Source organism: Cyprinus carpio, chromosome B7 (genome assembly GCF_018340385.1).
Source record: "Cyprinus carpio isolate SPL01 chromosome B7, ASM1834038v1, whole genome shotgun sequence".
Classification (NCBI taxonomy): domain Eukaryota; kingdom Metazoa; phylum Chordata; class Actinopteri; order Cypriniformes; family Cyprinidae; genus Cyprinus; species Cyprinus carpio.
In genome coordinates, this window is record NC_056603.1 from 31,409,461 (window position 1) to 31,424,540 (window position 15,080).

A 15,080-nucleotide genomic window follows, 5' to 3' on the forward strand; every position below is an offset into this window, starting at 1 on the left:
GTTTCTCTTCACAGGAATGCTGATAATGTTTATCATGCACATATCTGACAGCAGCTATCAGAAATTAAAGCTTTTGGCCAGTGCTTGGGATTTTTTAGTTACTACAACAAAACCTGCGTGTGGTCTTCTTCAAAAGACTTACCCTCTAATCTTCATGTTTTACAACGATGTTAGTATGGCTGATAGTAATCTTAATCAGTTAGTTGTATGTTATGTAGTAGCCTAGTTACAGTAAAAAGGTCATTGCCATCCAGAACAGTAACTGAGAGTATGTCCAGCAGGCTATGCTCCAATCATATATTTATTATTTTTTTTTTTTGGGGGGGGGGGGGGGGGGGGGGGGGATGCAGTGTGACTCTGAGGAAACTGTCAGGTCAGAATTAATAAGGTTTTTGCATCACAAATCGGCACAGGTCTGATGCATTGAATAGTTGTAGAATAGTTGTTGCAAACCCTTTTATGCTATAAGCTATACGTGCACATACACATACTGTATAAACACAAGAACATTGTTTTACATTGTTTCGTACAAGTAAAGATGTCTAGAAGCATTTAAAGTGTGTGTTTATTTCACAGACCGTTTCCTCTCTCTCTTCTTTACTCTCCAAATCTATAAAACATCTTTCAGGCTGTTTAAATGGGTGCTTTGTTCGGTGGAGAGGTCAGTAAACAACCTTAAAAGGCCTTTAAAATCTCTCTCAGGATAAACTGACGAAGTCAAGATAGTAAAGTTGAATCCAAGAGCATAATTTGAAAAATGGAAGCAAATGCATGTTCACAAAAAATAAATAAATAAATAAAATGATGTAATGCTTCAGGAAATGTGATGTGGGTGTACCATATAAAACAGGGGTGTACCTATTCCTGGAAGGTGTCTAGTGAGAAAGTAAAGGCGGGGTCTGTGGTTCTGTGGTTCTGTGGACGGCAGCACTGTTCATCTGCTTTAGTCTTCTTCACATCACAACTCATGAGCAGGAACGCAGGGGTGGATGTACTTAACTATCCATTTTATTTTGTACTTTTCTTTTGACATCTCAAAACTTTTTTACCATTTTGTCTTGAATATAGGCTATAATAATGAAATAAGATAAAAGTATGTGTTTTAATATAGAGTGCGAATCTCTGGCATTATGGCAGATCAAATGTTGGTGTTCTTTCACCTGCAAGAGATGAATTCATTTGGGTAGATATATTTCTAATTAGCGAAGGACAGTGAGAAGCCATCCGAAACAACAAGCAAACATGGAGACATTTACAATTCACGATATGCTCATCAATTCCACTGATATTTATAAAATATTATGTGGACTGGGAATCGGGAATTTGTCGGAGTGCAAAAATGACAATAACGCCACGTCCGAACCAAAAGGTGAGAAAATCTTACGTTTTTATGTCATATTACTTTTTTACTTTATTTTATGCGCATATTAATCACTGAACTATTGTTAAATTAACCTATCGTTTAAGGTAACAGTTGCAGGTTACCACATTTTACAATGAGCTTTAATCCTGAAAAGTTGTGAACGAGTCTAGACAGGTCTTGTAAAACTTTGCATATCTGAGTAAAAGTTCACTGTAGTTTGCTTGTCACAAATAAAACTCATTTTTTCTCTTGTACTTGTTTGTCAGACATGAACCAGACGGTGCGGATCGTGCTGTATGTGCTCATCTTCCTCCTGAGCTTCATAGGAAACAGCCTCATCATCACGGTTCTGGTGCGGAACCGGCGCATGCGGACGGTCACGAACCTGTTCCTGCTGTCTCTGGCCGTCAGTGATCTGATGCTGTGTGTCTTCTGCATGCCCTTCACACTCATCCCAAACCTCATGAAGAACTTCATCTTCGGCACCGGCATGTGTAAAGTGGCCACGTACTTCATGGGTGAGTCAGTTTCATATCTGTACTTCACACTTCACTTGAATAGGAATTCAACTGGAATTGTGTATTTATAATTTGGTATTGTGATTAGTGTCTAATATCAAGCGACTTAAGTTTTAAAGTAACAACTGTAGTAGCAATACCTGTACAAACACCTATAACTGAAAATTTACCACTTGTAAAGTTTATATATATATATATATATATATATATATATATATATATATATATATATATATATACCTGATACATTTTTCTGAGTTCACTGTATGCTGGAAAGTGTTACACCCCTCCGGTATGATCAGGCATGATATTTGTATTTAAAAGGCTTGCATAATTGTTACAAATGAAGTCAAACTATAGAATCTGTTCATTCAGGTGACAGCAAATAATTAAACATATATAAATCAAACTAAAAATGAGACATGATTTGATTTTCTTACCTTAAAACTAGCCTAATACTTCTACACAGAGGGAAGGTTGTTGTAAAATACTGTGGTTAATCATTCTTCATCTTATTACTAACTTCTCACTTTTTCTAAAATCAATGTTTTATATATATATATATATATGTATATATATATATATATATATATATATATATATGTGTGTGTGTGTGTGTGTGTGTGCGTGTGTGTATAATGTACAAATAATTTTTACCAGAAAATTGATGATACATTGTATAGGAATGTTTGCATAATATTCAGTAATCTTAAAAGCTTCTTTATGCCCTAAAAAGGGCATCTGATCACATTGATTGCGAGAGGCAGAATATAAAAGGTCTCCTAACCAAAGGATACTTAATGTTCCAGCTGCTTTTTTTTTTCTTCTTGCATTTGGTTATAAAAGAGGTTGATTCATTACTACTCATTAAGGGGCTAAAAGCATAGACCAGGAACACAGTGGAGCTTGCACTGGGTACTTAAATGCATTTTATATTTTATTATAAGCCTCAATCATATTGGCAAGACCACAACTTTTATTTTTTTCAGATTATATTGCAAGTCACATCCATTGTGAATTCATATTTATGACTTGTTGAATTCTGTGTAACAATTCTGAAAACTATTTATAGCCAGATTGGTTGCACACTTCCAGATGCTGCAAATGTGCCATGTAAACAATTTAGTAATGAGACAACGCCACTGCCCGATATCTCTGTATTTGATGCATCAGCATGTTTTATGTGTTTGTTTTGTGCTATTCTGTAGTACTTGCTCATGATAAAGCTGACTTAATTTACATACTCTGTTGTTATTACCGTGTGGGTATGTCAACATTCATAAGCAATCAAGCGCTGTTGATTATTCAGAGGAGAGCTGGAGCTGCGCTCTTACTTGGTGTAAAGTGTGCAGTGTTCCGCCGTTAAAATGCCAGCAGCCATTAACTTTATTAACAGTTCATGCCATTGTTATCAGAGTTAGTTTGTTATGAAGTTTGCATGTCTGTTTCCATTTTTGTGTTTACTGTTGTTTATAGAAGCATATATATCAGACCTTCTTAGAATCACAATACTTTAACAAGGCCAGATTTATTTCTGTATGTGCAATTGAGCTCTGTGCATCCAAACACACAGGTATCTCGGTGAGTGTATCTACATTCAACCTCGTGGCCATCTCTCTGGAGCGCTACAGTGCCATCTGCAACCCCTTTAAGTCCCGCACATGGCAGACAAAGTCTCATGCCGCAAAAGTCATCACAGCCACTTGGGTCGTGTCTTTTCTGCTCATGCTGCCTTATCCGATAGGCAGCACCCTGGTCCCTTTCATGCGCAGTAACAACAGCACAGGCAACATGTGCCGCTTGGTTTGGCCCAGTGATGTCATGCAGACCTGGTAAGATTTATTAGGACTGTGCTTTTTATTTTGAATTTTGAGGACTGGGTGTTGAATGGAATAAGGAGCAGAATATAAATTCTGTCATCATTTACCCTTATGTTACCTGTATACTGTTATGTTTACGGCAGCAGTTGTCATCATGCCGCTCTTATTAATGCAGTAAGTGTTTAAACTGACCATGTATGTTAATGCTGAAATACACTACACAGCTTTTGAAATCTGAGAGGCATCATACACTGCCGACTTGCTTTGTAAATCATTACAAAGAAAAAACAGGCCATAATATTCTAAACAACTATGGATCACACTGCACTTGTGCAGAAATATGCTTGTTGTTGCTAGCATACACATAACAAATGGAAACAATCTGTTCTAAAATCAATTCAAAGTATCAAACAGGTTCATAGTTTAAAGCTAAAAAAATAAATCTGTGCCCATCATACACTACGCCATTTTTGATGAAATCTGTTAACTCTGACTGCCCAAAATCTAAAGACTGGCTCTGACTTTCGGCAAATAGCGTCATCTCTTCCAGAGTGCAAATACTGGCAAAAATCTAGGAAAAAGTCATATAGCCTTCAAGCTTCACTATGAAAGTGATCCTATGAATGCATTATAATCCAGTGAAACTACAAAGCCACCCAGCATTAAATTTTTTTAATTAAAAATGCTGTGAAAACAGACACAAATATCATGATGAAAGTTGCCAGCTGCATAAACAAAGCCTCAATAACTGACTTTAAAAAGTTATGACCACTCGTAAAGACAAGAATGAGATGACAAACTTGTAAGACTAGGCATTATATGCAACCGGCCAGCTTTTACTGTCAAACCAGGTCAGACTTTGCAACTGACCTCTGCTTTTTTTTTTTTAAGGTATGTTTTCCTGTTGCTGATACTCTTTCTCGTGCCTGGGATCATAATGATGACGGCTTATGGCCTCACCTCACTTGAACTCTACAAGGGGATCAAATTTGAAATGGCTAACAGGAAGTCAAACAAAGGTACGGGAGAATATCATAGACTTACTGACCTTTATACTTCAGATGTGGACTCATTATATAAAAGCCTTTTAAATAAAGCTCTTTAGTCATGATGACAATTTGTAGGACAAACCAGAAGGCTAATTTGCCCTACAGGTGGAGTTAGAAATATCTTAATTAATAGCTGCTGATATGAACAGCTCATTCCTCTCACGTATGCGCTGAACGCATGTGTTAGTTTGCCGTCGGCTGTAGTCTGTGCGGTGTGTTCCACGCGAGGCGACAACACCGTCAGCTTTCGTCGCCGCTAGTTCTTTGAAGTCGGCTTGGTGTGTCCCAGACTTAAACAGATGAGTTTTGAGTCTGGATTTAAATGTGGATAATGTTTTAGCACATCTGATCTCTTCTGGAAACTGGTTCCAATAGCTAAAAGTGGACTCCCCGTATTTCTAACTGACTCAATCCTAATGACATCTGCAATGTATTTAGGTCCTAGGTCATTGAGTGATTTATGAACGAGTAAAAATACTTTAAAATATAACTGAAAGCCAATGTATGTCCCTTCTAAGTATGACCTGAACCATCTGTGGACCATCCCAGAAAGCCCGACCCAGTTTTCCAGTCTCTGCAGAAGAATGTTATGATCGACTGTCAAACGCATCAGTGTCAAATGATCTAGTAGTACCAGCACTGATATTTTGCCACAATCAGAATTTAAGCAGACATCATTTATTATATTTGAGCAAAAAGTCATATTTAGTGTGAAACTTGAAATTCGACGATACACAAGCTGCCAAGTTGTGACGTTGAAATGGCCATGTCAATGGAAACACTTATCTATAATATAGATAATATCATATAATCTGTAAATAGAGCTCAAATAAGGAGAAAGCAATTCTGTAGAGAATGGTGTTAAGTGAATCACTCAACTTTCATGTTTTTTTTTAATTGTTTTACCATGTATGAATAAATATAAAAATCTAATTATTCATCATTTTGAATTCAAATGTAGTTTGGGTTTACTGATCACTATACACTCTTAAAAATAAAGGTGCTTCACGATGCCAAAGAAGAACCTTTTTGTCTAAATGGTTCCATAAAGAACCTTTAATTCTTTGTGGCGAAAGAAGGTTCTTCAGATTATAAAGAAGTAAGAAAGAGATGGTTCTTTAAAGAACCTTTGACTGAATGGTTCTTTGTGGAACCAAAAATGGTTCTTCTATGGCATTGCTGCGAAGAACCTTTTAAGCACCTTTATTTTTAAGAGTGTAGTTCTATTGTTCTGTATGCAAATATCAGAGATAATGGAAAAGTTTCTTTAGTATTACACATAATTACAGTTTCACCCTCACTTTGTTCACTAGAGAAAGAATATGGCACATCCAATCTGAAAAATGGTGACAGCGATGGCTGCTACCTCCAACCCTCCAAGAGAAAACGTCCCGAACCCGTGACGCCGGGCTTCAGAAACCCAAAATCCAAACTGAGAAGGGTTTGCAGCAACAGCCCTACAGCAAACCTCATGGCCAAGAAACGGGTCATCCGCATGCTGCTGGTGATCGTGGGGCTGTTCTTCCTCTGCTGGACGCCGATCTTCGTGGTTAACGCCTGGAGAGCCTTTGACAGACGTTCAACCGATCGTCTCCTCTCAGGAGCGCCGATATCCTTCATCCACTTGCTGTCCTACACCTCGGCCTGCGTCAACCCCATAGTCTACTGTTTTATGAACAAACGCTTCAGACAGGGCGTGCTGGCGACGTTCAGCTGCTGTAGGGGTGATGTGGATGAAGTGAGCAGGAGCAGCACCCGGCGTAGCGCCAGAGGAGCTGGAGGGCTGGGAACGCTGTTTGGAGGGAGCGGTGGGAGCGGACAGGCGGACGGTAACACACAAAGCTCAGGAACACTCACAAGGCTTACTGACACCAGTATCCGTGGCTCAGCACAAGCATAACTGACGCTCATTTAATCCTGACATCAGTATAGGAACCCAGCAACAAGTAAAGTGTATAGAACAGTGTCAAAATCCTTCAAAGCTTTGCAGTGTTTAGTAAAATGGCTGCTAACGGAAAAGAGAAAGACTCGTACTGGTGATAAATGAAAGCGCAAGCATGCAGACAATGACTGCCAATAGCACTGAAATGCTGATAGAATCCAGTGCTTAATTTTAGTACGTCACTGTTAAATAAACAGCAGCACCAAATGGAGCAAGACTGTGGCCTCCAGTCCTCGTTACAGCTATGACTTACAAACTTACTGAGACTTTATAAGCCATAAATAAGTTTTGCCCTTTTGGCTCTCTAATTTTCTGGCTCACCTAGAAGAGAGAGAGGAGAGGGAAGCATTTGATTTTCTTGGTATTTTATTTTTGTGTGTGTCACTGCCAAAGCAATCGTCCAGATGTTTTGAGAACATTCTAATATTGCTTTGACTACACTACCATTCAAAAGACTGGTTGTTGAGGTTGAGAAGATTTTTTTCATGTTTTTTAAGAAAGAAGCCTCTTATGCTCACCAAGGCTGCATTTATTTAATCAAAAGGCTGCATTTATTTTTATCAAAAATGCAGTGAAACAGTAAAATTTGAAAAATAAATTATAACTTACATAACTTTTATAAAGATTTGAAATAAAAGTTCTATATTTTAATGTTTTAAAAAACACAAAGTTGCATTACTCCTGTCTTCAGTGTCACATGATCCTTCAGAAATCATTTCAATACTGTATGCTAATTTTGTATTTTTACTATTTTCTGCATATTTTTTTTTTCAGAAAACCTATATATATTATTTTCAGTATTCTTTGATGATTAGAAAGTTCAACAGAATACAATTTATTTGAAAAAAACAAGACTTTTATAGTATAAATGTCACCTTTTCAATGTAATGCATCCATGCTTAATAAAAATATGAATTTCTTTGAAAACAAAAAATCTTACTCACCCCAGATGTTTGAATGGTAGTGTAAGTATCTGACATCTGAGATCAGTTCTGAGTGTACGCTGACCTATATTTGATATTTTGTTCGTCATATCTGCTTAAGTAAGGACTACACAGATAATTCTGTTTGATAAATATATAACACACATATTTCAAACCACTTTGGATTCTTTGCCAATAACACATAAACATGCAAATATGTTTAAACTGTGTACAAAATGTACCAACTGGTACTTGTGTAATGTCCATATGTTGATGTGTAGCATTAACCACTTTATTCTAGGAAAGTACACAGTGATGTCTTTATCTTGTGTGTTGGTTCAGCCGTACTGTTTGTACATATGTCTGTCCTTATCATTGCATGAGACTTTTCACACCTGTTGTGCACTTCAAAGAACCTACTCAAGGCTGCTTCTGACATCTGGGCTATTTTCACCAGGACACATAGTCATTTTGTTTGTAATATTTGCATATGCCAAACTCACATTTTTATTTTCCTCTCTCATTGAGATGAAGTTGACAGCATATTCATAAAATAATAGGATGTTGTAATGCTGTTGAGAAGACGCACATGTCCATATGCTCTCTAACACTGACTGTATGTCTGTATAATACTGACATTGACACATTAAACTTTGTAAAGTCTAAATCCACTGTCTAAAGTCTACACCAGCAGATTTAACCACCCCAAAAAATAAATACCAACCTGAGGAGATTCATGTCGTATGCCAGTTCATATATCATCTAATGCATTAATATTTTAGGCGTGCTTTGTATAAAATGCAACCTGAGGGTCAGTCCAATATTTTCCTATGTTTTTGTCATTTTGTTTTACAGTTGCGTCACTGTATTCTTGTGAAGTGCATTCATTAAAACTTCAAAATGTGTTTTTATGAGACATCATTTAGAAAGTTATGCATGTTTTATTTTTTTAACTAAAATTTTAAAAGCCATTCATAAAAAAGAAAATAACCGGATGCTCCTGTTTAATACGGTTTACGTCAGCAGCATGTGGTGGAGGCACCTGGTTAACAGTTAATGGGATGAAAATGATCAACTTACTTTCTCCTGTAGAACATAAAAGTTCCTGTAAAACATAATCCAAATATGGACAAAAAACAGCTGAAACTTTCTTTAAAATATCTTCTAATAGGTTTGAGTAAATGATGACAGAATTATTAACTATCCCTTTAAGAAAAATAAATAAATTGCAAGTTCAACCCAGGCTACAAAATAACTGAGAATGGGCCCGTATGTATAAAATTTCTCAGAAATGCTCTTAAAGGGGTCATAAGATGTTACAATTTTTTTTTTTTTTTTTTTTTTTTTTTTTTTGTATTTGGTGTAATGAAATGTGTTTATGCGGTTTAAGGTTCAAAAAACATTATTTTCCACATACTGTACATTATTGTTTCTCCTCTGTGCCTCGCCTTCTGAAACGCATCAATTTTTACAAAGCTCATCGTTCTGAAAAGTCATGTGTGCTCTGATTGGCCAGCTATCCAGTGCTTTGTGATTGGCTGAATACCTCAAGTGTGTGATGGAAATGTTACGCCCCTCACCATGCTGTGATGCCATCTCCCGGCACGACCAGACAAAACCAATAAAACCCAGTACAAACAAAGCATTTGTTGCGTCCAGTGGGGATATAATTACTGATTATAATGACTTATACTGTCTTTTTACGTGCTGCATTGCATCGTGCCACGTAAACATAAAACCATGTATGCATTTGTGATTGGAGAAATGACAAACAACAAGCGCTACTCTCTGCACTGCTCAAATCTTTAACCACATGTGACATCCCCGGGCTGGACTCCACTTCGTCCATGGTGAAAGCCGATCTGGCGATCCACAGTGCAAACTTGATGTATTTCCTCAGCGACCAGCACGGATCAGAATGACGAAGTGAATATCCTCCTCTTTTGGAAGGCCAAACATTGTAGTTTCACTTTCACAACGAAACACAGCGTCTCCACAACATGGCGGCATGGCAACAACAATACTACAGCAAGAATAAAAGTTACGCCTTCTTTCTTTGCGTTAACATTTGGGCGGCGTTATGCAAATCTTCCCACATCATGACGTAGACGTGGGGGCATGTTAGAATGAGCCATTTTAGGTAGGTGTGGTTGACTCTTAACTTTTATAAGGAATATCTCTTTAGATTTGAGACTTTAGTCTTTGCAACTTTACAGATCTTCTTTATGCACCAAGAGCTTGTAACACTCCAAAGAGAAAGAAAAAATTTAAATCGCAACATATGACCCCTTTAAGACTAGTCTTAAGCTTTGACTTAAGTGTCAAAAAATTCTTTATAAAAGGAGACTTTTGTGACTGAGGCATCCTAGGTGTATATGACTTTCTTCTTTCAGATGAATACAGTCGGAGTTATATTAAATGTAGTCTTTGATCTTTCAAGCTGTTTCATTGCAGTCAGAGGGTGTTGCATTGTTTCAGTCCAAAAGACGTAAAATAAAAAGCGCCCTTCTATAAAAAAAAGAGTGTCTCACACGGCTCCGGGGGTTGAACAAAAGCCTCCTGTAGCGTATCGATGCGTTTTTGTAAGAAAAATATCCATATTCAAAACGTAATGATTACTTTAATCTAGCTTTTGCCAACAGTTGTACACAGAAGCAGTTCCAGGAGCATGATATATGAGGTCAGCGTTGCCCATGCGTGGTGAGTCTTGTGAAAACTAACGTTTGATGACAGGATCAAAAGAAGCAAAGTTTCCTTACTTTAGCAAAGGAAAATCTTGGGTTATATCGAAATCCTCCGACATTCTTCTTTACAAATCCTCGTTTTGTACTTCGAATTAGTGACCATTGTTTTGTTTTGATCTCTCTGCATGCATCACTTCTGTGCGGTGCATGCGCAAAGCTGACCTCATGCGTAATTCCCCCGGAACTGCTTAGTTTAAAACAGTGAGCGCAAGCTAGATTCAAGTGATTATTATGTTTTGGATATAAATGTTTTTCTTACAAAAACGCATTGATTCGCTACAGGAGACCTTTTTTCCTGGACCTCTGAATCAGCCAATAGTGAGCCAGCTCGTGTAAAGTCACAGCAGCACAACACCTATCATTTAATGTAACTACAATAAAATCATTTAATTAAGACACTGAAATATTTTAATATTTGAATGTTTTTTTTTTATGCTTTGCATTGTATAAAATTATCACAAATTATTACTGATGCTTCGTTTTCTATTGGTATGTCTCCTTGTTACAGTTGGAGAAATGATGTGAACATGAGTTCCATCAGTGGCTCCAACAACTCCAGGAAAGCCCGCAATCCTGATAAAAGTGGCTTGTTTTTGCAATATGATTTGGTGGTCAGTTGGAAAGTTAATTAACCGGCCTAGGAAATTGGACATCTTCATCCTTAATTAAAATAAATAAATAAATGTGCAAGATTTTGTAAGCATATTGCATAGTTGCTTAGAGTCAGTTGTTTTATTTGTGATGATAATGCAATGAAACATGCCAAATGGTGCGGTCATAATTATTGGCATGCTGTCATACAAAGAAATTATGAACACATGCAAAAACGAGGACCAATGAAATAGTCAGTGTCCCAGTGTTGCCAGTTTAGTGATTTAGTGACTTCCTCATCCCTTTAGAGACTTTTTTTTCAAAAGCCTAGCAGCAAAATCAATTTCTTGGACAAACCTTATGTACATTCCGAGACTCTCACATGACATCATAAAGGCAAGTTCACTGATCTATAGTATATAAATATAAATATAGATCAGTGAACTCACCTTTATGAGGTCATCTAGCAACATTAAGTGACCAGGTTTAGCTACTTTCAATTGCAAGCATTTGGTAAAACTGGTCAGTTTTTTTTTTTTTTTTTTTGTATTTTAATGGTTTAAATTAAATGTGGGGTCATATAAAAAAAAAAAAAAAAAAAAAAAACACCACTTTCGGCCACTGTTGTGTTAGGTGGGGTTAGAACACCATGCTTACTGTGTCATCACCAGGGCATTGCTGCATTTTTCCAATTTTCAAGCTCAAAAGATTTAATTACTACATTTCTGCAGTTAAAGCATTGACTTGAGTGGAAGAGGTTATTAAATTTCTTACTTTGTCAGTTACAAAAAATAAAAACAATAAATAAAAAATGACTTTTTGATCTTGAAAATCAAGTTAGTATCATTTTATCAAATCCATATCATCATATAACTGGAAAGTGTTTGTCTCCTCCTCTTTGCTGCCATCCTGTTACTCCTAACTAGGTTAGGAGACCTCTTCAGCTCTCTTAAATAATCTAGGAGCTGAGATGAACCACTCTTATTCTTAAGTCTAGGAATAAGAGTAAAATTATGTCATTCTTAGAATTTTGTCACACTTAGGACTAAAATTGTACTCTGAGCGGCTTTATATATGGCCCCAGGCTTGCTTTATCTCATCCAGTGTTGCCAAGTCCACAGTTTTCCTGCAGAATTGGGCTACTTTGACACTGTTGCCGCAAGTTGTTTTTCATGTCTGCAGGTTGAAGCGTCCCCCCGGAATGCAATTTTTATCAGGGGACCACCATGGAAACATGATTGGTTTAGGTTTGAGTAGGAACTGGGCAGGTTTTGTTGTGAAAACCTGGCAACCCTGATCTCATCTATAAGCCATTAAAGATAAAAATAAGTCTGTGAAATGACATAAAACATGGAATGACTCAATAAAAACATTTGGGTGGCTAAATGGAAATACAGTTGGCTGACAGTGTGGTGCTAAATATTTGGGCACACTGACAAATTGAGAAATTCTTTCCAATGCAGTAAAGTTTTGGTAAGCATAATAGTTATCAAAAAGCCTGTTCAGGGTCTTTTAAGAAGTTGCAGTATTACAAAAGGAATATACAAGAGATTTAGATTTTTATGCCAATATTGCAGTTTTATTATTTAATGACATATGGAACTGAGCAGGTGCAATATGTACAAAATCAAACAAACAGACAAACGAAACAGAACTAATGTTTTTGTTTTTTGTTTTCTGCCCCCTTGTTTCACATTAGGGCACATGATCCTAACATCAGCGGCCCATTAAGGACTGAGATTGCTACCATATTGATACCTCTGAATATTATTACCAGAACAGACCAAGAAGGAGAAAGGAAAGAGGGAGCAATAAAAGAAAGAAACACTGACAAAGGGGAAGTGAAAGAAGGGTGGAGGACATGTAAAGCCTAGCACAGAGCATCAAATCATGCACAGCAGGATTGCTGTACATGAAAAGTGACCGTTACACTCAGTAAGCAACTAATCTAGACAAATCTGGTTTTCTCTAAGTGCAGAACCAGCAGAGAGGCTTATTTACCAAACTAAAACCGTCCTAAAGGCATAAGAACTTGATACACAGTACAACACATCAAAACTCTCCAGATGGTAAAACAGAAAAAGCTATATAAGCCTTTGATTACACATTTATGTCCAAAAGGCAAAACAGGACAAAATTATGCTCCAATTAAGCTCTTTGTATGGGTGTATGGAACTAGAAAGCCGCTAAAGATTACCACTGTATCTGCCTACGGTACATTTTCCCATCCTCTTTTTTTTCTAGAACTACTGAGATATCTTTTAAAAGCTGCCTCTCGTGCCATGTTTGATAAGCAGTGCATGAAAATGTAAGTATAAGACATTTGGCATATCATCTATACATTGATCAGAGCTCATTAAGCACAAAATAAGGAGTTTTTGGAAGAGCAAAGTTAATAAAGAAATATAAAAACAACAGATACGTATAAATGACACTAGCTGATTCTGATTTTTAAAGAAAAACAACTAATAATTTGTTCACTCGGATTGCCATTGAATGTGTTTTTAAGGCTTGGTACGTGACCTCTACATACAGTACATGCCTCGGACGTTAAGTTCAAACCGTTTCAGAGTAAAGCTCTGCAGCTGATTTATAACTGTTAACAAATTTATGGATTTTGTTCGAATGCATCCTGTGTAATTTAAATTTGGGTAAGAACAAATCCTTCATACTAAAGCTCAACACCTTCAAAAAATGAACATGTAAACAGTAAAAAACAGCAAGATTGTCAATCGGTGTATTCAGAGAGCAACATAATGCACTTTACCAGCATAACACCATAGTAAGTGATGGGCAGAACTGAGCAAATCCACAATGTAAACACAACGTGGAACAGAGGCAGCAATCAGAGTGACGGAGTGCTTCAGAAATGTTGATATATTGTGCTACGCTAATGAAAACATGATAAAGTCACACTGCATTTACAGTCTGAATTAATCGCTTTCTTTAGTTTGTGTAGGAATTGTTTCAATGATGCTGTATCATTGGCTTAAAGCACTTGTTTTTCTTTTTGGGGTCATGAAGCTATATAAATCAAGGGAAGAAAACGGAAAAAATAGAAAAATACAATACCACATTACATGGTAAGCTCTGACAATGACAATCACTTAAATTAAAAAGCATCAAATATTAGAAATTAAACGGACTGCTTAATGTGGGCATAGTTACAGTTTAACACAAATGACAAAATATCATTAAAAAATGCATCCATGCTTTGCCCAGTGCCATCTTCCTCCAAATGGAAGTGTGCGCTTACATGATACTGAATTGCAAGAATATGATCAAATGGAAGAATTCTGGGAAAGCGAGTGCAAGAGTTTCAGGTTAAACCACCTCATGGAAGATTTTTGCAAAGAGGCCATCCAGGACAGAATAAAGACATTTTTAGCAAGAAAGAGAGATGATGTTGTTGAAGATGTTGAACAGAAAAAGCTAGTGGAGGCAACAAGTGAACTTTTTTTTTTTTTTTTTTTTTTTGCAGAAACATTCAAGTTACAGTTTTTCCCCGAAATATACTACATTATAGGCCTACAATGCTGGAATATTGCCTTGTTTGACGGGTCGCCTACTTGTACTACACTACAGATTTTCCAAGTAAGGAAGACAGTGGAGGATCCACGCAAATCTACAAATCTACCAAAAAGGTGTCTGATTAAATTAGTATGAAGTGTAAAAGAAAGTGAAGAAGACTCTACTTCATGACCACATATGCTGTGGATCAGGCTGGTGAAAAATCAGTGGCTATTTCCACAGACCAAGACACGAAAAGTGACCTATACAGTATTGCTGTATGCGTACATCTTTGAGACACTTATTTAAAGGCCATTTACTTCCATGTTTCTAGTCCCATGATGTCCTTTTACTAGCCAGACAATAACATATAAGATAAGGACAAACCCGGACACTAAACACCCAACCGCTTCAACAAGAAACACCAAGGACATAACTGAGTTAAGAACCACAGACACACGAAAAAAATAAAAATGGCTGAATGGTTTGTCTTTTCTTTTTTTTTTCTTTTTTACTTTTTTATAAATGGACGCATAAAATTCGAAAGTTAAATTACTGTACATAAAAAAGAAAGTCACAAAACACTATTAGTGCTGGTTGATGAGTTCATTACAGCTAGG

At 36.8% G+C, this 15,080-nt stretch overlaps 1 protein-coding gene across 1 annotated transcript; it reads left to right on the forward strand.

Annotated features, from left to right (window-relative positions):
• The first annotated feature begins 730 nt into the window (after window positions 1-730).
• On the forward strand, window positions 731-7,244 carry cckar (cholecystokinin A receptor). The gene is made up of 5 exons (XM_019107123.2): window positions 731-1,369; window positions 1,630-1,881; window positions 3,455-3,713; window positions 4,593-4,720; window positions 6,064-7,244. The coding sequence occupies exons 1-5, from the start codon at window positions 1,243-1,245 to the stop codon at window positions 6,648-6,650; spliced, it is 1,353 nt and encodes a 450-aa protein (XP_018962668.1). The 5' UTR covers window positions 731-1,242; the 3' UTR covers window positions 6,651-7,244.
• The last annotated feature ends 7,836 nt before the right edge of the window (window positions 7,245-15,080 follow it).